Source organism: Camponotus floridanus, unplaced genomic scaffold, assembly GCF_003227725.1.
Source record: "Camponotus floridanus strain SB8 unplaced genomic scaffold, Cflo_v7.5 scaffold132, whole genome shotgun sequence".
In the NCBI taxonomy this organism is placed as follows: Eukaryota; Metazoa; Arthropoda; class Insecta; order Hymenoptera; family Formicidae; genus Camponotus; species Camponotus floridanus.
In genome coordinates, this window is record NW_020229251.1 from 174,808 (window position 1) to 201,631 (window position 26,824).

General features: G+C 39.6%; 2 protein-coding genes and 1 long non-coding RNA gene across 3 annotated transcripts in view; 1 reads left to right on the top strand and 2 right to left on the bottom strand.

Moving 5' to 3' along the window:
* Positions 1-26,824, top strand: part of LOC105254912 — a 183,469-nt gene that overhangs the window by 153,485 nt on the left and 3,160 nt on the right. The gene's annotated exons all lie outside the window — the stretch shown is intronic.
* LOC109609926 lies at positions 4,336-5,675 on the bottom strand. The gene is made up of 3 exons (XR_002192503.2): positions 5,442-5,675; positions 5,189-5,348; positions 4,336-4,592 (listed from the first exon to the last, which is right to left on the bottom strand). It is a non-coding gene; the product is annotated as an uncharacterized LOC109609926 (long non-coding RNA).
* On the bottom strand, positions 19,099-25,809 carry LOC112637109. Its single transcript, XM_025406100.1, has 2 exons — positions 25,220-25,809; positions 19,099-19,194 (listed from the first exon to the last, which is right to left on the bottom strand). The coding sequence occupies exons 1-2, from the start codon at positions 25,555-25,557 to the stop codon at positions 19,188-19,190; spliced, it is 345 nt and encodes a 114-aa protein (XP_025261885.1). The 5' UTR covers positions 25,558-25,809; the 3' UTR covers positions 19,099-19,187.

Sequence of the window (26,824 nt, forward strand, 5' to 3'; positions counted from 1 at the left end):
TGATATTCTTGACAACTAAAAGGGGTGAATCAGTAATAATTTCCTTACCGCCGGACGCATTAACGCACGCTATTACACTAGTCTCGTCGATTACTTCCTCTGGACAGTCTTCTACTGCAGCAACAGGCGATGCAGACGATTGCGTGGACGTGTTGATGCGTTCCTTCTTTTGAAGTTTGAAACAATCCTCCTTGGTGTGGTTTCTCTTACGGCAGTAATTGCAAAAGAGATCCTTGCCGTTCTTGTTTGGCTGGCTAGGAGACTCCACCGAAACGTCTCCTCCTTAGGCTTTTCTTTTCTGACAAATGTCGGCGACTTGCTAAAGGAATCATAGCATGAATCAGCAATATGTTGCATATCCCTCAAAAATTCGTCAAGAGAGGTAGCTTTTAATGCTATAGCAGTTCCTTTGATTGCAACGCTAGAGATACCATTGATCAGTGATTGAATAATATCTTCTTTAGGTAGACGTAAAGAGCGCAATAACATTATCTTATCCATGGTGTAATCAGTGAACGACTCCTTGTAGAAAGCCCACTTACGAGCTTCCGCTTTACACATCACAGAGCTGAAGAGAATTTTTCTTTTGAATCGATTGATAACTGCGCATTTAAAATCTGGCCAAGATCTATTAACAGATCCTGTGTTCATGTCGAACCAACGACGGGCTGTTTTGACCAAGTTAATTGTAGCAGCAGATAACATGACTGATTCATGGTGACCATGCAATTCTGCTACACTTTCAATTTTTTCGACCCATAGTTCCACATCGTCTTCTTGAGAGCCAGCAAATTGAGGAATTTGTGAAGATAAAAACTTCACATCATTATTTGAAGGCTTGAAATGTTCACCTGTTGAATGAGTTATATTGGTTGTGTTTTGCGACTGCTCCTGTTTATCCAACATACGCGTTAACAATTCTTGCTGCATTTTTAACTGTTGACTCATCATGAAACAGAGTTGGGGTAATACATTTTCCGTAGGTAACTGATTAACTGTCTCATTGCCAGTTACAGAAATGCAATGAGCGGACGAACCAGAAGAATTAGGCTCTTGATTGGCTTCCTGTGTTTGATTTTCCGCCGAAATCCTCGAATGCATGTTTCTTTCGTAGTATTCCAGGAATGTGTCGATACAACTAGCTCGATTATCGAGGATGTTTGCCGCTCCTATAAGGCTAAGTTCTTCCTGTAGTTTAACGAGTGTGAACGCTTCTAATTGCTCTCTTGAAATTATTCTTGACATATTAACTGAGCAAGATAACAAAAGCGAAAAACACAAAAGCAAAAACTACAAAAGCCAAACACGACAAAACCGGAAACTCGAAATAATTGTTCACTGTTGAAGATAATTAATAAAGTTTAAGATAAAGCGTGATAGCACTAATGGTAACACACAAGGAGTTTATATTGTTACGTCCCGGTTACAAAGTAATAGAGAACTACAATACCGAGATGGTTAACATAATTATTTTATTCAAATGCCTCCCGTGTTTTTCAGTCACCCTGCATTCACCGGGTTTACTGGGGATGAGGGAGATTGTGATCTATTGTCAAATTTAAATTGTATTCTAAATGAGAGTAAATAAGATGAAAAGATAAAATAAGATAATATAATATAACTAGATGATTAAATTATTTAAGAGAACGCAATTGATCGTGAAGTAATGCTACTAGAATGAGTAAAATTAAAATAACCAAGATCAATACACAGATTACTAATTCTTTCATTATACGTATTAATAATTAATAATAATTAAGCAATAATAATTGATCTTAAATAATTGGATAATCAACGTAATAACTATAAAAAACTATCAAAATAATAATTATAACTATGATAATAATGAATTGTACAGAATAATTATACCAAGTAAGATAATAATGACAAAGACGTATTAATAATTAATAATTCGGTGGAAATTAAATTGATAACATTAATTTCTATTTTAATATAATTAAAGAAAGGGATAAAATAAAAATAAATTTTAACTCACCAAAATTTTAACTACTCCTTTCTTACTGGGAGAAAATTTGAGATTCTTCCTTCCTTCTAAATCTGTCGGAAGTAGCGCTCGGAATTCAAAGATCCAGTAGCGTGAAATTTCCAAGGGATGACAGATTTTAAAACTCGGCGGTAGAGAGTGATTCTCAATAAAATCTCGTAGAACTTTCCAATTAACTCTACGTATATTGTATAAAATATGAGTGTATAGATAGATACAATCAAGTCAGAGAATAATGCAGTGAACAATCAACGAAAATCAGAGTTCGTCCTAACTGTAGGGCGGAGAAAAATCTACTGTCCTCCGTGACTATGGCCGGTAGGCGCTGGTCCTCCTTGGTACGAGTCAGTGGGGACTTAGATAAGGCGAATTTCATCATCTCCTTTGTCCATTCGAATATCGATCTGCCATTCTTGGTATGCAGATGTTATGTTTAACTGATTAGCAAGAGCGAGTCGCCGTGTGAAAATTACATGGATGAACCTTACAATTCATTACAGATTTACTTTCTTCTTCCAACGCTGGCTATGTACAATTTTGAATGTTTTTGTTCTTATTACCTAGACCTGATGTTACTTAAGTGGAATAATTAACCAAAAATTTACAAATGATGTCATAATGAGAAATGGATTATCAGTAATGGTCGTTATCTGTGATTATGATTTACATTCCATGATAGATAAACGCCAACTGAATCCCGAAGGCGTTTTAAAATCGCTCCTTTGTACAATGCATTATTCGTAGGCGAATTTATAATTCTTTTATATCTTCATAATTTTAATACTATAACTCTAATGAATTTGGTTAAAATAGTTATTAAAAGTAACTAAGTAATTAGAATATGAGTAAGATTAATTAAAGATAAATGCAATTATAACGTTAATACTAATAAAAATAATATCTCCTTCAATCTTGCTCTTTCGTGATTAGATAGAATTGAACAAATTCCAACAGGGTAAAGAAGGAATCTGTTTGTATGGTAAAAAGAGAAAATTTATTGGTCGGGACGTCACAATATGTCGTAATCGAGATAATAGTGTTCTAGATTATCGACATTAGCGAATACCGAAGGTAATGTTCACAATTACCGACGCGGAAAAAATTTTGTACCGCAGTCGGTATTACCGACAATAGCAAACCTGTATCAAGATCACGAGAACACTGTTTGAAGATCACGTGATCAGCACGTTGAACCGAGTGCAATGCTGGTTTTCCAAACAAGAGCTTTTGAATATGTTTTTCTTCTTCTTCCTTAAGAAGGAATTAAATAACACTCGCGGGCAACGCTAATGCGTACAGTACATTTACCGCAGCACTTAATTATGTGCTGTGAAGGCGAGATATCGCACACGCGTAACGACTGTTGTAACACACCGCGGCGTAAAAACTCAAAACCAAAGACCAAGAAAGAAAAATTTCAGGAAAAAGCGGAAAGGACATCCCACTTCTGAAGCTGTAAGGGTCGCCAAGCGGTCTAGGAAGAAACCGCGGGGATTTTAGGAAGAGAGAGTTTAAAGGAAATCTTGGTCACACTGGTGTAATAATGAAATTATTAATACTCGTATAATACTGTATTTCGTATTACAATCACGAACAACCGCGGCAGCACGCTACTAGCGATTATATTCGATAATTGTTAACCGCACAGTGAAACGATACTTGTTGAGTCCGGACAAAGACTGACTGGTCCAAACCAGTTACGCTCGCGAGACCAGTAAAAACAAAAACCTCTCGCGCCTTGATCACGCGCTATCTTAGCCAATCACAGGCTGCCACGTCATCTGCACTGTCGACTCAAACCACCTCGGTATAGCCTTAACGCTAGGGAGGATATATATATATATATTTATTTATTTATTGTAATTTATTGCACGCAAATTAATGAAAACAATTTGTTTATGTGTACAAAGAGAAAGTTACGAAATACATACAATAATACGGATACAGATTATAAGAGAATTAATTATTAGACATATCACATTTATTACTAATAAAGAAACCAAACAATTATCAAAGAAATTTTTTAGGAAAAGAAGATAATTTAAATTTAAAAATAAAATTCTAAAAATTTCTTTGATTACAAAAATGAAATCTCAAAAAACTGAATAAAAGTAATTTCACTGGAAAAAAAATTCGTTAGAACTTTTTTTCTATGATAATTGTTTTCTGATAAAATAATAATTAATTTGAAAACAAAATGTCGAATTGAACTTAATAAAAGTATAATAAATTCGTAAATGCACGTAATGTTCATCGATTTAACAATATACACAAACTTGTCTTTTTAAATCTTTGTCTTTCAAAATAAAGTTTATGCTATAATAGACAAGTTTAAAAAGTATGCATACAGTTATGAAAAATAATATAGAAATTACAAACACGTATTTTTGCGTTATGTTTAAAAATGTCTTGAAATAAACAAAAATAAAATTTAACGCAAATTATACGTACAAATGCAAACATGTTTACAATGAGGAATCCGATTTTTCTTCTTTGTTTGCTCTTTCCTTTGCACGTCTTAGCCAAGCTTTGATAGCTTCCTCAACTTCTTTTCGATTTTCCGCTGCTTTACATAATAAAGCACTTTCTAGATAGAAAGAAAATATAATATAAACATAATTATATATTTAAAATATAAATGATTAGATAAAAAGTACTGACAATACACGTAAAAGTTTACAAATAGAAATTTATATTCAGACAAATTTAGATTAAGTTAAGAGTATTATTTTTGTTTCTAGAAAAATATTTAATATTTATATGTATTATCAAAAATAAGAAAGACATTGGTTTCAAAGTATATAATCAATTATTGTTATTTTTTATCAAAAGTATAATTCTTTTAATATTGCAGTAAATTTGTTATGTCACTTCTCATAATTGACAATAGCTGCATTTCACAAAACGCATATACATTTATATATGTATTGCATAGTAAAATGTAATAAACTGTAAAAAAATACATGCATATGCGCTTTGTAAAAATTAGCTATTTGATCAAGTTGTGTATTTTTATACAAATATACAAATTATACATTTATGAGAAGTGACATAACAAACTTATTGCAATGTTAGAAAAACTATATTTTAAAAATAGCATAATTGATTATATACTTTAAAACCAATATCTTTTCTACATTAAATTGTGTAGTGTAAATTAAATATATTTAGATAACAATTTACCTTGCAACACATTTGCAAGAAATAGTTTTTCAAATATTTGTTTTTTTTTAGCACCGTGCCAGCTATACTGTTCAGCAAATCTATTTGAGAAAAGAATCGACACGCATCGTTTTACAAAATCATATGGAGTAGCTCCTCTCATTTTTGAAAGTTCTCTTACCTAAGAAACATGTAAATTATATGTAATTAATAATAATTATGCTAGTAATTAGCAATGGAAACTTGTACCAAAAGAAGAATACAGGTAACTTACAGTGGATTGAAAATGATTCGGTTCTTGAAGATACTCTTCTACTTCGTTCAATTCTTCTAACCGTCGTAAAGGAAAATTGAATGTATTTAAAAATGTAGGCTCATTTGTATGTATTGTATTTGTATCTTCTTTTCTCAAAAATGTAGTTTTTATATCTTCGCAGCATTCTTTTGTCACTTCTCTGAGAAAAAATAATTCTTTAAACACTCTTCGGAATTTTTCATCTAAAAAGAATAAAACAAATTTTAATATAAATATAATTAAACCTATCAACTTTACAGTATAAAAGCAATTAATTAAAATGTATTAAAAGCATTTAAGATGTTTAATGCATTATAATACATATCATAATTTTTATGTGTAGGGCAGCATGTACAAAAATTTGCATTATCAGTCTATTTATCAGCACTTGTGCTACAAATAGCATTACCAATTTGCTTATCTGCACTTGCATATCTATGCATATTTACATCTGTGCATAAAATAATTTGTTGCAAATTAAATAATATATATGTTAGTAATAGAATCGCGTGTAATAGTCAGTTCATTTTTTGATCTAATGTAATAAATCTGATGTAATGTAATGTTCTAAAGTATCAATGAAAATAGTTTTGTACATTTTTACATTTTAAATTAATTATAAAGCACTACGATAATCTTCAAAGGAAAATAATTAAAAAATGAAGCTATTTATGAAAATAAGAATTAGAAAATATTAAAAATTTAGAGTTAATATTAAAATATTAGAGAAAATATTAAATATTTGAAATTATAAATAGCACTACGATAATCTTCAAAGGAAAATAATTAAAAAATGAAGCTATTTATGAAAATAAGAATTAGAAAATATTAAAAATTTAGAGTTAATATTAAAATATTAGAGAAAATATTAAATATTTGAAATTATAAATATTAGAAATAAGAAATTGGCTCATTCTATATATATATAATTAAAATATTCTCAACATTTTTACTAAATAATAATGACACAAACAAAAGTGCCTTTTTGGGAATATTTTTGCTGTATATTGGAAGTATACATATGTACATTTGTATTCGATGATTCAAATGCATTATTATTATTTGAAGATTCTTCATAATATTTCTCTCCAATATTTTTTTCTTTATTAGTTGTATACATTTCTAAAAGATCAATAAATAATTAATTCAAATAATTGTACATTTATTTAAGTTATATATTGAAAGACAAAATAACTTACCTATTGGTTTATGATTTTCTTTGTTATAAGATTTTCTTTTTATACATATATCCGAAATTTTATTATTATTGAAAGAGTCATATGTTATATCTAAAAAATACAGATCACAATTAAATAAAACGACAGTCCATAATTATTTTTTATCAGTAAACATTTGCAAACTATTTTTAAATGAAAGGTTTGTGTCGAAAATACCTTTTGTATATTCTTTCTTTGTGGATTCTCTCCAACACATGTGTATACCTTTTTAATTCTAGAAAAATCCTTCTCTGAAAAATAAACAGATATTAAAATATTTATACATAATAATAATACATTTCCAAATTAATTAAATATATTATAGGCTTTTTTAATAATAAATCAAATATAAGTAAAAAGAAAGGACATCAATGTAAGTTGTTGAATATATGGAAATAAAATTTTTGTAAATTAAATATCTAAATTATAAAAATAATCCTTAATTAAGATCTAATATTTTTAAGAGCTCCAAACTAAAATAGAAATAAGAAAAAAATACGGAATAAAGATAATAGAAAAATAAGCGAGAAAAAAAACAAGCGTGAGTCAAAACTAAGTCAGAAATTGAACATCGATCTTTCATTTTTCAGGCTAATATTTTGAAAAATATTGTGAAAATATGTTCTTTCTTCTCATTTATATTTGATTTAATATCAATTAATAATTACATATGATTATATAATATTAATAAAATAATTTGCTTTTATAAGCCATACATTACAAAACAATAAAAAAAAAACTTACTTGATATGCGGATTTCTGTATCAGAATGTTCTTTTAAATCTAGAAAATAAAATACTATATTATTATATTTTAATTCTTAAAAAATCAACATATATTCATCTTCACATGTCAAATAATCTAATGATACAAAAGCATTATGAAAAAAAATCGTTTTTTGGGTGTTTAAAAAAAAACATGCGTGCGTGCGTGCGTGCGTGCGTGCGTGCGTGCGTGGCGTGCGGTGCGTGGCGTGCGTGCGTGCGTGCGTGCGTGGGCGTGCGTGCGTGCGTGCGTGGCCGTGCGTGCGTGCGGTGCGTGCGTGCGGGTGGCGTGCGTGCGTGCGTGGCGTGCGTGCGTGCGTGGCGTGCGTGCGTGCGTGGGCGTGGTGCGTGCGTGCGTGGCGTGCGTGCGTGCGTGCGTGGCGTGCGTGCGGGTGCGTGCGTGCGTGCGTGCGTGCGTGCGGCGTGGCGTGCGTGGGGGGTGGGCGTGGCGTGCGTGCGTGCGTGCGTGCGTGCGTGGCGTGCGTGCGTGGCGTGCGTGGGCGGTGCGTGCGTGCGTGGGCGTGCGTGCGTGCGTGCGTGCGTGGCGTGCGTGCGTGCGTGCGGTGCGTGCGTGCGTGCGTGCGTGCGTGCGTGCGTGCGTGCGTGGCGTGGCGTGCGTGCGTGCCGTGCGTGCGTGCGTGCGTGCGTGCGTGCGTGCGTGCGTGCGTGCCGTGCGTGCGTGCGTGGCGTGCGTGCGTGCGTGCGTGCGTGCGTGCGTGCGGTGCGTGCGTGCGTGCGTGCGTGCGTGGCGTGCGTGCGGGTGCGTGCGTGCGTGGCGTGCGTGCGTGCGTGCGTGCCGTGGCGTGCGTGCGTGCGTGCGTGCGTGCGTGCGTGCGTGCGTGCGTGGTGCGTGCGTGCGTGCGGGTGCGTGGCGTGCGTGGGCGTGCCGTGCGTGCGTGCGTGCGTGGCGTGCGTGCGGTGGCGTGCGGGTGGGCGGGTGCGTGCGTGGCGTGCGTGCGTGCGTTGCGTGCGTGCGTGCGTGCGTGCGCGTGCGTGCGTGCGTGCGTGCGTGCGTGCGTGCGTGCGTGCGTGCGTGCGTGCGTGCGCGTGCGTGCGTGCGTGCGTGCGTGCGTGCGTGGCGTGCGTGGCGTGCGTGCGTGCGTGGCGTGCGTGCGTGGCGTGCGTGCGTGCGTGCGTGCCGTGCGTGCGGGTGGGCGTGGTGCGTGCGTGGCGTGCGGGTGCGTGCGTGGGCGTGCGTGCGTGCGTGCGTGCGTGCGTGCGGTGCGTGCGGTGCGTGCGTGGCGTGCGTGGCGTGCGTGCGTGCGTGCGGTGGCGTGCGTGCGTGCGTGCCGTGCGTGGCGTGCGTCGTGCGTGCGTGCGTGGGCGTGCGTGCGTGCGTGCGTGGGCGTGCGTGCGTGCGTGCGTGCGTGCGTGCGTGCGTGCGTGCGTGCGTGCGTGCGTGCGTGGCGTGCGTGCGTGCGTGCGGCGTGGCGGGTGCGTGCGTGGCGTGGGCGTGCGTGCGTGCGTGCGTGGTGCGTGGTGGGCGTGCGTGCGTGCGTGCGTGCGTGCGTGCGTGCGTGCGTGCGTGCGTGCGTGCCGTGCGTGCGTGCGTGCGTGCGTGCGTGGCGTGCGTGCGTGCGTGCGTGCGTGCGTGCGTGCGTGCGTGCGTGCGTGCGTGCGTGGCGTGCGTGCGTGCGTGCGTGCGTGCGTGCGTGCGTGCGTGCGTGGTGCGTGCGTGCGTGCGTGCGTGCGTGCGTGCGTGCGTGCGTGCGTGCGTGCGTGCGTGCGTGGCGTGCGTGCGTGGCGTGGTGCGGGTGCGTGCGTGCGTGCGTGCGTGCGTGCGTGCGTGCGTGGCGTGGGGTGCGTGCGTGGGGGCGTGGGGGGGCGTGGGCGTGCGGGGCGTGCGTGCGTGGCGTGCGTGCGTGCGTGCGTGCGTGCCGTGCGTGCGTGCGTGCGTGCGTGCGTGGGGTGCGTGCGTGCGTGCGTGGCGTGCGTGCGTGCGTGCGTGCGTGCGTGCGTGGCGTGCCGTGCGTGCGTGCGTGCGTGCGTGCGTCGTGCGTGCGTGCGTGCGTGCGTGCGGTGCGTGCGTGCGGCGTGCGTGCGTGCGTGCGTGCGTGCGTGCGTGTGCGTGCGTGCGTGCGTGCGTGCGTGCGTGCGGTGCGTGCGTGCGTGCGTGCGTGCGTGCGTGCGTGCGTGCGTGCGTGGCGGGGGGGTGCGTGCGTGCGTGGCGTGCGTGGCGTGCGTGGGCGTGCGTGCGTGCGTGGGCGTGCGTGCGTGGGCGGGGGGCGTGCGTGCGTGCGTGCGTGCCGTGCGGTGCGTGCGTGCGTGCGTGCGTGCGTGGGCGTGCGTGCGTGCGTTGCGTGCGTGCGTGCGTGCGGGTGGCGTGGGGTGCGTGGGCGTGGGCGTGCGGTGCGTGCGTGCGTGCGTGGGGCGTGGGCGTGCGTGCGTGCGTGCGTGCGTGCGTGGCGTGGCGTGCGTGCGTGCGTGCGTGCGTGGGCGGGGTGCGTGCGGTGCGTGGCGTGGCGTGCGTGCGTGGGCGTGGGCGTGGCCGTGCGTGCGGGTGCGTGCGTGGCCGTGCGTGGCGTGCGTGCGGTGCGTGCGTGCGTGCGTGGCGTGCGTGCGTGGCGTGCGTGCGTGGCGGTGCGTGCGTGCGTGCGTGCGTGCGTGCGTGCGTGCGTGCGTGCGTGCGTGCGTGGCGTGCGTGCGTGCGTGCGTGCGTGCGTGCGTGGCGTGGCGTGCGTGGTGCGTGGCGTGCGTGCGCGTGCGTGCGTGCGTGCCGTGCGTGCGTGTCGCGTGCGTGCGTGCCGTGCGTGCGTGCGTGCGTGCGTGCGTGCGTGCGTGCGTGCGTGCCGTGGCGTGCGTGCGTGGCGTGCGTGCGTGCGTGCGTGCGTGCGTGCGTGCGTGCGTGGCGTGCGTGCGTGCGTGCGTGCGTGCGTGCGTGCGTGCGGTGCGTGCGTGCGTGCGTGCGTGCGTGCGTGCGTGCGTGCGTGGTGCGTGCGTGCGTGGCGTGCGTGCGTGGCGTGGGGGGCGTGCGGTGCGTGCGGGCGTGGGGTGCGTGCGTGCGTGCGTGCGTGCGTGCGTGCGTGCGTGCGTGCGTGCGTGCGTGCGTGCGTGCGTGCGTGCGTGCGTGCGTGGCGTGCGTGCGTGCGTGCCGTGCGTGCGTGCGTGCGTGGTGCGTGGCGTGCGTGCGTGCGTGCGTGCGTGCGTGCGTGCGTGCGTGCGTGCGTGCGTGGCGTGCGTGCGTGCGTGCGTGCGTGCGTGCGTGCGTGCGTGCGTGCGTGCGTGCGTGCGTGCGTGCGTGCCGTGCGTGCGTGCGTGCGTGCGTGCGTGCGTGCGTGGGGCGGGTGGTGGCGTGCGTGGCGGGTGCGTGCGTGCGTGCGTGCGTGGCGTGCGTGCGTGGGCGTGCGTGGGGTGGTGCGTGCGTGGCGGGGCGGTGCGGTGGCGTGGCGGTGGCGTGGCGTGGCGTGGCGTGCGTGCGTGGGCGTGCGTGGGCGTGCGTGCGTGGCGTGGCGGTGCGTGCGTGCGTGCGTGCGTGCGTGCGTGGCGTGGCGTGCGTGGCGTGCGTGCGTGCGTGCGTGCGTGCGTGCGTGCGTGCGTGCGTGGCGTGCGTGCGTGCGTGCGTGCGTGCGTGCGTGCGTGCGTGCGTGGCGTGCGTTGCGTGCGTGCGTGCGTGCGGTGCGTGCGTGCGTGCGTGCGTGCGTGCGTGCGTGCGTGCGTGCGTGCGTGGCGTGCGTGCGTGCGTGCGTGCGGTGCGTGCGTGCGTGCGGCGTGCGTGCGTGCGTGCGTGCGTGCGTGCGTGGCGGTGCGTGCGTGCGTGCGTGCGTGCGTGCGTGCGTGGCGTGCGTGCGTGCGTGCGTGCGTGCGTGCGTGCGTGCGTGCGTGGCGTGCGTGCGTGCGTGCGGTGCGTGCGTGCGTGCGTGCGTGCGTGCCGTGCGTGCGTGCGTGCGTGCGTGCGTGCGTGCGTGCGTGTGTGTGTGTGTGTGTGTGTGTGTGTACGAAGCAGTAAATATAAAAGAAATAACTAATCATACCTGGTGGAGATGGCAATGTCATATCATTATATTTATCAGATTCAGAACTATCGCTCTCATATAAACGGTTCTTTTTAATTATTCGTTTTTTACTGTAATCTGAATTTAAATCTGATGTATCCTCAGCTTTTTTAGCTTTCAGTCTACACACTTGATAACTTTCTGAAAAAAAATTATAAGTTTTTAAGTATTTAATTTACTAATAAAATTATTCAATATTGTATAATAAAGTGCATATAGTACATAATATTCCATATAGTACATAATATTACTATATAGTACATAATATTACAGAATATATCAACCATATTTCAGAAATACTGCTGCAATATTGTAAAAATATTTTTCTTTTGAGAAATAAAAGAATGTTGCGAAGAAAAATAAAAGTTTTGAGGACAGAAAATGCAAATGAAACAGATAAAATTATACAGATAAAATATGTTTATATTTTTAAGTAATATTATATGCTGTACGGGATATATTGTTTAATAGAGAGTTGTATTATAATAATATATCGTTTCTTACCGGAGGTACTATTTTTAAAGACATATACTTCGTAGCTCGCCCATGAAGAATTAAAATCAATATGATTTTTTATTGCTTTTAAGGTTTTTTCTGTTGTATATGGTGGCCAATAACATCTGCGATTAGTAATCCAATTTGTTGGCACCGCTTCGACAACATTTTCATCTTCAAATCTTACAATTGTCCATGTTTTCTCCATTTCTTTGTGATAAATATACTCACGTTGTATACGCAAATTGTATAAGAATATTATATACAATATATACACAATAAATTATTTGAACAGAGAATCTATAAGAAAGAATTGAAATCAAGTTGTTACTTGTAATTATTATTTACTTACAATTAGTATCTTTAAGTAAAAAATAATTGATTACATATACATTATATACTTAAAAAAATCGTATTTCTCTGATTGTGAATGTAGTAACGGAAATATTACATGTATACCTTTAAAAGATAATTTCATACATTTGTTACATATTTGATCGAGTCGCCATAATGTATGGCACGCCGTTTTGCTATTTAATATTATCATAAAAATTCTAACACATTAAAATAATACTCAAGAAAAAGGAATTATTATTATGTCTAGACATATTTATAATTCATCAAATTATTATTTAGCTATAACATTGTTCGAAATGCATATGCGGAAAAATTTCGCGTACCAATGAAATCCGCATTTTCTATTGTAATCCCGAAAATTCGAAATTAACGGGCGACGAGAAACTTCTCGAAAAATCGATTGTTGACAAAAAGCCAACCGTTCAAGTTATCTCTCCTTTTTTGCGCCGCACAAAAACGCTCAGTGACAACAGTTGACAATAACATTGTCAACTGTCGCCGAAATCCGCGCAACGAACGGGCATGCGCGCCCGTACGTCACGATCAGCTGATCGCCAATCAGCTGATCGGAAAAAGTTGTGCGCATGACAAACGTTAACCGCCTATTTCCTGACCTCATCGGCGGCCAATTATGCGCGGCACCATGAGGTCACCGCCAAATTTTAAAGTTAATTGGGCCACGTCGCAACGGGGCCCAAAATCCGCCCGGTATATAATGGGCCCAGCGCGAGGGCACGGGGAAGTCTCGCACTTTTCGCTAAACCGCTTTCTCAGTACAACCGCTTCGCTAAAAAACCGCTTATTATACACGACCGCTTACTCACTCGGACTTTTCGTTATTCTCGCTTCACATCAGTATCTGAAACTAATTATATTTTGTGTAAAACTGTCTTATTCTATTGTGTGTCGTTAAAATAAAACTTCATAAAAAATACAAAAATATACGTGTCGTGGCTCGTCTTTATTACAAAAGTTGTGGTGTCTCCATTGCCGTCAATTATCGTCGCGCCTGTCTCCACGGTTAAGTCATTCGCGAACAACATAATTGAAAATGTAGAATTCAAATTATGTCTAGACAAAATATTAATTTTAAATTTATTTTATGTTATAACATAAATATTTTTCGGGAATAAAAATTATGGACATAATTTTAATTCCCGAATTTTTATTATGTACATAATTTCAATTACCAAATTAAAATTATGCACATAATTTTAATTCCCGAATTTCCATTATGTACATAATTTTAATTCCTGAATTAAACTTCACGAATTAAAATTATGCACATAATTTTAATCCTCGAATTTCCATTATGTACATAATTTTAATCCTCGCATTTCCATTATGTACATAATTTTAATTCCTGAATTAAAATTCACGAATTAAAATTATGTACATAATTGAAATGCAGTTTAAAATTAATATGCAGTTTTTACGGAAAGGCAGCAATTTCATTGGCTACACATTTCTCGGTCCGAGAACTCGGACCGATTTCTAGCATCGTGGACACAAGCCTTAATGCCACGATATCGAACGTAACGCTGCGCGTGCGTAGACGTGCAGAGTTGCTACCAATCACGAATTTCCATTATGTACATAATTTTAATTCGTGAATTTTAATTCAGGAATTAAAATTATGTACATAATGGAAATTCGGGAATTAAAATTATGTGCATAATGGAAATTCAGGAATTTTAATTTAGGAATTAAAATTATGTACATAATGGAAATTCGGGAATTAAAATTATATACATAATTTTAAATCGTGAATTTTAATTCGATGGAAACAAAGACAAATTAACCTTTGAATTTATTAAGGATATAGAAAGCAACATAAAATCACGTAAAATCAACGAAAGATTTGAAATTAGAAATCATATCATCCCCACGTTGCAGAGGTTTATGAAGCAAACATATTCTCCAACAGACATAGACAGACAACTAATAGAATTACATAGAATGAGTTCCAAGTTCATGAAAGAACATCCGGAAATTCTAATTACCCGAGCAGATAAAGGTAATATAACAGTAGCCATGGAAAGAAGTTCATACAACGGAAAAATGAATGACCTCCTTTACGACAAAAACACATATATAGAAATCATTAAGAACCCGATCAAGAACATTGAATCTGCACTCAATAAATCTATGAAAGAGTGGCTCCACAAAGATTACATCACAAAACAACAATATTACAACTTGAGATCTAGTGACCGTCCAAAAGCATACGGTATCCCAAAAATTCATAAAGAAGGTCACCCATTGAGAATAATCGTTTCATCAATAAATAGCCCTCTGTATAACTTAGGAAATTTTATCCGAAAAATATTAGATGTTAGCCTCCTAAAAGCACGCAGTCACGTAAAAAACAGTTTTTCTCTATATAATATACTCTCAAAAACAACAGTGGACAAAGACGACATCTTAATTTCGTTAGATGTCAAGTCTTTGTTCACAAATGTACCCATAGATTTGGCTTTGACAGGAATAAATAATAGATGGTCATACATAAAAAATTCAACAAACATACCAAAAAAAGAATTTCTCAACATAATCAAATTTCTTCTTTCATTAACATACTTCACCTTTAATAATAAAATATTCAAACAGATCTTCGGAACACTCATGGGATCACCGTTGTCCCCCATAATAGCAGACATAGTCCTTCAAGACATAGAAAACAAAGCACTATTCAAACTAAGGAAAACAATCAAAATTTATTACAGATATGTAGACGACATATTTTTAACAACTCAAAAAGAATCAATCCAAACGATTTTAGATACCTTTAATTCCTTCCACAATAGAATAATATACACTGTGGAAATGAAAAAAAATCGGAGTTTAAACTTCATGGATCTAAAAATCATTATAGACACTAACAACCATATGATAATAGATTGGTACCACAAAGATACGTATTCAGGAAGATACCTCTCATACCTGTCCAATCATCCTATGTGTCATAAAATAGGAATCGTATACAACTTGATTGACAGAGCATTACTACTCTCCCATCCTACATTCCATCAAAAAAATTTACAATTACACATAAACATACTAATGGACAACGGATTTCCATTAGATTTCATCTTCAAACACGCTCACAAAAGAATTAAATATTTAATAAACAATAAATTGAAAATCAACCCACAAGAGACACAAGAGACGACAGACATTACGAAGGAGGAAAAGGAAAAAAAATGTATAGCCATTCCTTACATAAAAGGCCTGTCTGAATTAGTTAGAAAACCATTAAAAAACACAGCGTTCAACATAGGATACAAATGTTTTAATCGATTAACTAAATTCATTAAAGTTCATAAGGATAAAATTCCGTAACAATAATATCATATATCAAATTCAATGCAAGGACTGTGATGCAACATACGTAGGACAAACGAAAAGACAATTAAAAACCAGAATAAAAGAACATAAAAACAATTTTTACCAACCTAACGCAAAACTTTCGGTCATATCCAAACATATTTTAGATAAAAACCATACAATAGATTGGGAGAACACAAAAATATTAGACAGTGAACCACACTATTACAAAAGATTGATTGCAGAATCAATTCACATAAACAAACAAAAAAATGGTTTAAACATCATGGAGGACAGCGATTTATTGGATCATGCATATTTTCCGCTGTTGAACGTTAATCATCAAAAGACGTTTAATTGTGCGAGTGACGTTTAAAAACAATAACATAGACTCCTTATAAATAACATTGTATATCCGCGCAGAGTCAGTATCTATCCATCATAAGCGAGAAACACAATTCAATATAATATCAACGTTAAAAATAAAATCAGAAACTCGTGTCATTATTCATAAGTCTCTGCAATGAGAAATGCGGAAATTGATAAGAGATTTATTTAAATTATGACTACTACCTAATTTTGACTTGAATAACCACATTCTTTCAATCTGACAAAAATCGACATCTTTTACATAGACAAATATCAATTTCTACAACAATCATTGCATTCGGAGACCGACCGAAGACACCATCCGACTTTCCAACACACTTTACAAAATGCGTAACGTCAAGTAACTACAAGCCCGATTTAATATCTGTTCGCGAGTGAGCGCGGATCGCTGCGACAGCGCAGTTTTTACAGAATGCGGCAAACGGACGACCACGAACAGAATATTAAACGCTAAAAGACTTAACACGACACGTAATTTTTTTGAGATTTTTTGAGATTTATTTGACATCACACAGTAAATTAAAGTTTTACACAAATAAAATGAGTACAATTATTTCAGGTAACGAAATAATTCCGAAGCCGAGAGTGCGAAAGTCCGAGTGAGAAAGCGGTCGTTTTAAAAGCGGTTAGACAAAGCGGTTTTGACAAAGCGGTTCTACGAAAATACTGCGAGCAGCGAAAAAGTGCGAGACTTAACTGGTCCACGCGCGCTGCCCATTATATAGCGAGCGGATTTTTGGGCCCGCTGCGACGTGGACCAATTAATTTAATCTTTTAGCGGTGACCTCATTGCGGCGCGTTGGTTGTTGATGAGGTCTGACGTCGGATATTATTTACTTGTCATGCGCGCAATCTTTTTAGATCAGCTGATTGGCGATCAGCTGATCGTGACGCATGGGCGCGCATGCCCATGAGCTGCGTAAATTTCAACGACGGTTGACAATAATATAGAGTCCCTATAATATAGAGTCTGGCCACTTACCCCTCAAAATGGCGTCATTGTGTGGTGGGGAAGACTCGTATTGGCACAGTGAATATCGAAGTTAACTTAACCGTATGTTAACCGCGTGTGAATTGCATATAGAATACCATGATTACACAAATATTAAGATAATAAAGGTGAATATATATTTTTATCAGCAACTTGTAATAAATGTAGAATAAAAATGTTAAGAATTATATCCTTTCTTATAACCAGTGAAATCCGTTAGCAAATCAAAAACACGCAAAACTTGTTCAGTTACGGTGCTTTCGCCAAAATACATTGTTCTTTGTAAACGATGAAACGTTCACATATTTTTATAATATGGAAATTATTATTCGTCAATATTTGCTTTACGTAAAAGAAAATATGTGCAATGTTTTTCCATTTTACATGGACAAAATGAAATCTATTATGTGTTATATAAAATCGTGTCACAATTTATCGTTTAACATTATGAAACGTTTTATTTTATATAGAATGCGCATTTCTTGTAAAAAAGGTAAATTAAAACAAAAAGAATATAGTAGCAAAACCATGGCCATGCATTCTGCATTTAAATAAAATTTTATTATTAAATTAAATTAAATTTAATTTAATCTATATACAATCCCTGCACTGTAATTGGTTCCGCCATTTTGAGGGGCTTGCGAGCTGAACCAATAAAAATAGGTACGATGAGTGGCCAGACTCTATATTATAGGGACTCTACAATAATATTGTTCGCGGCGATGATGAGCGTTTTTTCCGGTGGCAAAAAAAGAGAGATAACTCGAACATTCGAGTTTTTCTAATAAATAGATATTTCGAGAAGATTCTCGACGCCCGTTAATTTTAAATTTTCGAACATTTAACAGCGAAAATATGCGAATTTCGCTATGCGATTTTTAATCTGGAATGATTATTTTAAATTTTGAACAATATCCAATTCAGTTTAAAATTTATTAATATTGGCTGAAGAGACAAAAGTAATTGTCGAAATGTCCCAATGCGTTTTTTTATAATTTTTCTTATGTTTTGTTATATTTTTATTTCTAGATTTGTATGCGTTCTCATCTTAGATTTATTACGCTGTGATTTCAATTAATAAAAATTATATTTCAACATCCATTTGTTTAAATTGCTCGTATAAGCCTAGATTAATTCTTATAATTGTTTAAACACACCGAGCTAGCACATTCTATTTATTATTTATTTGACATTCCTTTATCAAACATTTCAGTATCAGATATATTTGAAAATTCATTTTCACATACACTACTGATAGAAAAATTGTGTTGTATATTGCATGTGTCTGCACAAGTATTACTAGTTAATGCTACAGCATGTAAATCCGAATTATTTGTTATATTAAGCGAATTGGTGGCAACAGAATCTTGTTCAAAATAATTAATTAAAATAAAAGCCAAATTTGCTTTTTTACTTGCTTTTCTATATAGACTTCTACGATTTAATGACCTGCCTGTATTTGGCATGTTACAATAAATTAGATAATGCACAAAAACTTAGATTAGTAGTATAAAGTCTGTTATAGTCTCGCAGACTATAACCTATTTAAATATTAGTACCTATATATAATTAAAATAAGTGTCAGCACGAAATATTGTTGGGAAATGCGGCAGCCTGATAGAACCGCTGCATCAGCGATCCACGCGTAAAAACGTTCACCCGGAAGCGCGAAAACGCTAACGAAGGAATTCAACTTTGAACTTTCTTCGTTAGCACTTGGACTTTGGACGACCCGGAAAAATCTCCATGATCATACATAGTCATGTCGCCGGGCGATCCCCTCCAAAAATCCCCAAAATTGAGGGAATAAAAGCCATCCCGCGGATCCGCGGCGGACAGTCATAAACAGTGAATCTATAGTCAGAGTAGTGCGAAGACTAATCATTAAATTGTGCAACGAGAACAACCGTTAATAAGAAATAGTGCGAACCCGAGGGCTAGCCGCCAAACCGTGCTACGAAGCCCCTGACATAATTACTAATCACGAAAGGATCCAGGAAAGGACGACATTAAGGCTTGAGAAAACCGACTAAAGATAAGGGATAAATAAGTATATTCTGTGTAATAAATTTCTGTTGTTAAATAATTGGAGCGATTATTTTCCTCTCCCGGCTACCCCACACCCTGTGCCGGGCACAACATTTTGGTGGCAGCGATGGGATAGCCGAGATCAAGGACTGTAGTAAAACTCCTTAACTCCTGCAACAGAAAAGAAAACACAGAATTAACAAATCAAATAGAGCCACTGCTATACTAAAGCAGATAGACTTAAACGGCAACACGTAACATATACGGACGACAGTGATAAAAAGAAATCACGGCCAAGCAGCTGAAAGGAAACACCAGCGCCCAAGGACCAGCGTCGATCCATGGTCAAGGCAACGTGTTCGAAATGCATATGCGGAAAAATTTCGCGTACCAATGAAATCCGCATTTTCTATTGTAATCCCGAAAATTCGAAATTAACGGGCGACGAGAAACTTCTCGAAAAATCGATTGTTGGCAAAAAGCCAACCGTTCAAGTCATCTCTCTTTTTTTTGCGCCGCACAAAAACGCTCAGTGACAACAGTTGACAATAACATTGTCAACTGTCTCCGAAATCCGCGCAACGAACGGGCATGCGCGCCCGTACGTCACGATCAGCTGATCGCCAATCAGCTGATCGGAAAAACTTGTACGCATGACAAATGTTAATCGCCTATTTCCTGACCTCATCGGCGGCCAATTATGTGCGGCGCCATGAGGTCACCGCCAAATTTTAAAGTTAATTGGACCACGTCGCAACGAGGCCCAAAATCCGCCCGGTATATAATGGGCCCAGCGCGAGGGCACGAGGAAGTCTCGCACTTTTCGATAAACCGCACTTTTCGCTAAACCGCACTTTTCGCTTCGTAAACCGCAGTATCATTCGACCGCTTTTTTCACTTGGACTTTCCTCTCGATTTACTGGAACTGATTTCGGCTATACTTTTCGAATTCTGAAAATTATATATATATTTTGTGTGAAACTTTATTTTTCGTGTGGTGTTACAAAATAAAACTATTAAAAGTACAAAAAAAATCATACGTGTCGTGGCTTGTTTTTTCTCAATTGTGCAGTGTCCGAGTCCAAGACCTTTTCTGTCGCGCCTATCGTGTCGAATAACTCATTCGCGAACAGCAACGCAACGCGGACGGACAACGCATCGCCGACGTACAACGCACCAACGCGGGACAACAACGATCCAGCAGCGTCAGCAGTCGAGCGATCCGAATAGCAACCCGATACGCGACCATGCGAGCCATTGTACTACTAATGTAAGTCAAAATTTACAATTAAATGTCGGAGCCAACAAAGCGAGTTAGGTTTCAAAACCCGCGATTTCTAAGCGAGCCAACGCGATTAGAGAATAGGTCAGGACTTGTACCACCGATACAAGTAACGGAAGAAGCTGTCCGCGACATACGAGATAGCGTGCGAAAAAATTTAGAAAATTATTATCCGAGTTCTGAGTCACCCGAAGCGCGTAATATTGATACTTCCGAACAAAACGGATCACGCGTTAATCAAGTAACATTCAGAAGAAATTATTCGCCATTATCCGTCGACCTTAGTATTTTAAATCCGGGAAGAAATATGAACCACGAAGCTGTTGAAAGAGAAATCGAGCGCATGCGAGCGCAACAAGCCGAACAAGGTGCCGCCGCGACCCATGAGGATGCCGGCGTCCACCCGGCCGAGCGCACAAGTAATATCTTGTTAGCCGAACTCATACAAAACTTTCGCGAAATGCAGGTAGAAATAATAAACCTACGCGAACAAATGCACAATATGCTTACTAATCGAGGAAATACTAATGAAACACGAATAAATGCAGACGATGTCCCCCTCGATATAACATACGGCCGCACTGAAAGAGATATAAGAAATAGACGTAGCGCCACCCCGCACTACTTACCATTAAAAGAAGCGCGAATAATGATTCCCGAGTTTGACGGAACATCGCGACATAAATTACAAGAATTTCTGAACGCTTGTACATACGCGGTACAAAACATTAATCCCGCGGATGAAGAGTCATTGATGCAAGCAATTCTGTATACTAAGCTAAAAGGAAAAGCTATGCAAGATTTTGAAACGCGAGACGTACAAACCTTCGAAGAATTGAAGCAACAATCGAAGCTTGCTATCAGGCGAAACAAAGTACGACGCACTTACAGATAGAATTCAACTCTTTGAAACAAAAATCAAGTGAAAGTGCTTACGCTTTCGGACAGCGTGTCGATTTAATAGCCATGAAATTATACGAATTCATGATGGAAGGAGAGGAACGACTCTCTACCTTTAAAAGGGCAATCCAGGAAATGATTAAAAAACAAGCTTTAATAAATTATCAAATTGGACTGCGAGAAGAATTAAAGACTCTCGTACGTTCACAAAGGTATACCACGCTCCAGGAAGCGATAAACAGCGCGAGCATGGAAGAAAAACTTATTGGATCAACAGGCACCCGAGCTTATGGTTTCGCAAATAAAAATAAAAATGACAATAAACCAACGCGAGCGAATAGAGATCCGAATATCCAATGCTTTAAATGCGGAAAAAATGGACATTACGGACGCGACTGTCGAAACAGTAAATTTACGTTACCAAAACCAGAAAAAAATTCGCGAGTAAATACCGTGAATAAATTTTGCAAGCATTGTAAAAAGACAGGACACACCCGTGAGGAATGTTGGAATTTGAACGGACATCCTAAAATAAATAACACTAAAAACCGTGATTCCAAGCCAATTAATAAAATAAAGCATAAAGAAAGCATGCGTGAGCAAAAAAAATCCGCATAGACAGAGAAAAAAGAGCACTGACTCCTCAAGCGATAGCGAAGGAGAAGAGGAGGAAGCGAGAAAGAGACAACCGCGACCTGCCTCAGAATATCGCATAACACATGTTAAAAATACGCACACGTCAGCCAAAAATGAGCTGCTGCAAGTATCATTACCGATCCGTGAAGCAAAGGGCGAAACGATAAACATGCTGTACGATTCCGGATCAACAATTTCTCTAATTAAATTAAAAAATTTGAAGGACGATACACCTATATATGAAAAGAAAATTGCGCTCACAGGAATCAGTGGACATAGGATATATACACTAGGGAAAATGTACGCGACAATTATAATCAACAAACGTGCTATCAAGCATGCATTTTATGTCGTAAAGGATGACATAGCAATAGAACATGAAGGAATTCTAGGAATAGATTTTCTTAAAAAACAAACAGCAACCTGCGATTACAAACGAAATCAAATAAAAATAAAGGATAGCATATTAAAATTGCATCCATGCAGAAAAATAATTCTGAAACCATGCAGCGAGACAATTATTAAAGCAGCTGTAAACCAGAATCAAATAGGAATAGTCCGTACAAGCGAAACAGCGCCAGGAGTATATATTGGAAGCTGCCTGGAACCAAACAATTTTGCATGTCCTGTAAGCATAATGAACACAACGGATAATACCATTGAATTGGCAACCCCCATAATTACACTGGAGGACATGGAGGAAAACGTAAAAGAGAAACACCATAGAAACGGGAAGAAAAATGAAAAATGCTATATCTCGTAAGCATCAAATTTGACAATTATTGCGAACGCAGCATCTAAACGCAGAAGAGAAGCGGACACTCTTTAAAATCTGCGAGGAATACAGTGACGTTTTCCACTTAGAGGGAGAACTACTGACATGTACCGCGACGGTAAAGCATGAAATAAACACACGTGCTGATACCGCACCGGTGAACGTGAGACCATATTGCTTGCCAGAAAAACATAAGACAGAAGTCAATCAGCAAATAAATGAAATGTTGAAAAACGAAATTATTCGGACTAGCACAAGTCAATGGAATGCACCACTGCTAGTAGTGCCGAAAAAGATAGACGCATCTGGAAAACCAAAGCTCCGAGTGGTAATAGATTTCCGGAAGCTAAATGAGCTAACGATAGGCGATTCATTTCCTTTGCCAAACATAACTGACATTCTGGATCAGCTAGGAAAAGCGAAATATTTTACTACATTAGATTTAGCATCAGGATATCATCAAATTCCGATGACTGAACGAGATAAAATGAAAACAGCTTTTTCCACTCCCTACGGTCATTACGAGTTTAATCGAATGCCGTTCGGATTAAAAAATGCGCCAGCAACATTTCAAAGATTAATGAATTCCGTCCTAACAGGAATACAAGGACTCAGATGCTTAGTTTATCTCGACGATATCGTGATATACGGATCGAGTCTAGACGATCATAACAAGCGACTTAAAGAAGTGCTGCAACGACTGCGAAAATTTAATTTAAAGCTACAACCAGATAAATGCGAATTTTTTCGCAAAGAAGTAATTTACTTGGGACATATTATTTCTGAAAACGGAATAGCTCCAGACCCTTCGAAATTAACAGCAATAAGAGAATTTCCGACGCCAAAAAAAGTCAAGGATATTCAATACTTTATAGGACTAGCAGGATACTATAGGAAATTTATTGAAAATTTCTCGCGAATCACTAAGCCACTCACAAAATTAACAAAAAAGACAGAGAAATTCGAGTGGACAATGGAACAGCAAGCAGCATTCGAAACATTAAAAGAAAAATTGATGACTGCACCAGTGCTGAAATATCCTGATTTTGCGGAAGAATTTATTGTGACCACCGATGCATCCGACTATGCGATCGGAGCGATATTATCACAAGGAGAAGTGGGCAACGACCGACCGATTGTTTACACCAGCAGAATACTGGCAAAGGCGGAGCAAAATTATAATACTACAGAAAAGGAATTATTAGCAATTGTATGGGCTGTTAAACATTTTAGACCATACGTATATGGAACGAAATTTAAAATTGTAACCGATCACAAACCACTAATATGGTTATTTAATGTAAACGACCCCGGATCTAGATTGATCCGATGGACATTGAAACTTGAAGAATATGATTATGAAATAATTCATAAAGCCGGACGAGCGAACGCAAACGCCGACGCGCTAAGTCGCAACGCGATACCCGGAACATCCATAAAAAAGGATGAAGAAATTCTGAAGATGGAAGAAGAAGAAGAAGAAGCAGATACTGATAATATAAAAATATATACAGAGGAAGAGAAGTAACAAATATTATCAGAATATCATGATGCACCTGTAGGAGGGCATCAGGGAATCGAACGAACAATTAAAAGAATCCGATTAAAACACAATTGGAAAGGTTTAACAAAAGATGTGGAACAATACATCGCAAAGTGCGAATCTTGTCAAAAAAATAAATTATCGAGAAAAAACAAAGTCCCTTTAATAATTACTGACACGCCAAGTAAACCATTCGAAAAATGCGCATTAGATATAGTCGGACCATTAACTGTCACTAATAATGGAAATAAATATTTATTGACTTTCCAAGACAATTTAACTAAATTTAGTAAAGCAATTCCGATTCCGAACCAAGAAGCAAACACCATTAGTAAAGAATTTGTTACAAAAATAATACTCGAACACGGGATACCGGAAAAAATTTTAACAGATCAAGGAACGAATTTCCTTAGCGAAATATTTAAGAATACTTGTAAACTATTGAAAATAAATAAAATACAATATAATAAAATACAACAACTGCGTATCACCCGGAAAGTAACGGTGCGATAGAACGATCACATCGAACATTAACAGAGTATCTAAGACATTATATAAATGAGGACCAAACTGATTGGGACGAATGGATATCGTTCGCAATGTTCATATATAACACAACGCCGCACACCGCTACAGGGTATACACCCTTTGAGTTAATATACGGACATCAAGCAGAAATTCCGACAGCGCTAACTAAACCGCCTAAACCGACGTACAATTACGATGATTACGCGCAAGAATTAAAAGAAAGACTACGTGCAACTAATCAGCTTGCGAAAGAACATTTAAAAGAAGAAAAATTTAGAGCAAAAAAGCAGTATGATAAAAGTACAAAGGAAGCACATTTTAAAATAGGCGACAAAGTATTGATTTACGACGAAACTCTGCGACGAGGAAGATCAAAGAAATTAGAATCGTTATGGACTGGGCCATATACGATCTTAGAAAAACATTCAGACGTAAATTACACCGTAAAAAAGGGAAGAAAAACCGTGCGCATGCACATAAATAAATTAAAATTATTCATAGAAAATTAAAGGAAAAAATGAATAGAACTTACCGAGAAAGAGGCTGCAGCACACCGCTACGGCCTGCGCGGCGCTCACAGGCCAGCCGCCAAAAGCTGCAACTGTCCAGCTGCCGCTGGAAACGAAGACGGGCCCACAGCCCAGGAAGATCCAATGGTTCCCAGGGCACCTTCAAACGGACCTGTCGAGTGCCGGTGGATAAATCCACTCGCACCGACAAACCATATGGTCCCCGTGAATATACACGGTCACAAGCTTGACCGAAGGGCTCAGGAAGTGATATCCTTTCATCAGCGGGCACTCGCGACGTCAACTCAATAAAATCCAACAGACACTCCTCATTAATAAACTTTTCTAAAATCGTACACATGATAAAAAAAAAAAAAAGAGAGAAGCAAAAAATAACCTTTCACGTTGAAATATAACAAGAAAGTGACAGCAAAGAATAAGCTAACCGCGGAGTTAGTCAAGAAAAGTAATAGATAAGAAAGACGAAAACGCAAGGAAGACATAATATAATACCTAAAATATATAATTACAGAATACTGACGCTGGGAATCAACCCCGTCCGTACCAAGAAAGACGAAACCCGTCTTCCGTTCGAAATGGCGGAATTTGATAACACGCCAGGAATATATTATGAAAAAATTGGAAACCTGCATCAAACAAACCGAATGTGGAAGCTAGTTATTAAATTAGATATAACTGAACTAAATGATAGAACATGGCAAGTAAACCAATACATCAAACAAACAAGCAAAATGTGCACCGAGGCTAATTTCGAAAGAAGCATCCAACGAACTTGCGAGAATCTTAAAAAAATAATTAATAATGATGCTAATACCTTAGCTAAAATAATAAAATTGATAAATACTTTATATAAGACTCGAACGAATAAACGTAGAGGTCTAATCGATGGAATAGGTTCGATAACGAAAACTTTATTCGGAATTATGGATGCGAACGATAGAAAATTAATAGACGAACAAATACAGTTGTTACAAAATAATCAGCAAACATTGGAACACGCCGCGAAAAATCAAATCAAAGTCCTGAACACCACTATATAATTCATTTAAATAAATTAGAAAATATATTGGATTATAACGGTAAATTAATGAACCACTACATTAGAGAATACACTACGCGCGAGGAGATAGACGAACATTTCACCATAATCATAGCAATGATAAACGATTTAATTAGGGATGCAAAAGACATTTTAGAATATCTTACATATGTACGTAAGGACACAATACATCCTTTGTTAACGCCGATAAATGAAATTATTCTACATTTAAAAGAAGTGATAGCACAGTTACCGCAAGGAGCATATTTTCCTTTTCAAATAAAAAACGACGAATGGCTAACGATCGAAAATTATATAAAAGTAAGCGCATATTGCGAGAAAACAAGCATATACACAATCTTAAAATTTCCATTAATTACACAACCAATGTTTGACATCTTAAATGTAATTCTGTTACCGACACCTAACTACGAAAATAATTTTATACATACGGAAGTAGCTAATAAATTGATTGCTGTAAATAAAGAAACACGTACCTATCTAATTCTAAGAAAACAAGATTTAAACGAGTGTATAAATAATAATAATTTATATATATGCGAAAAGA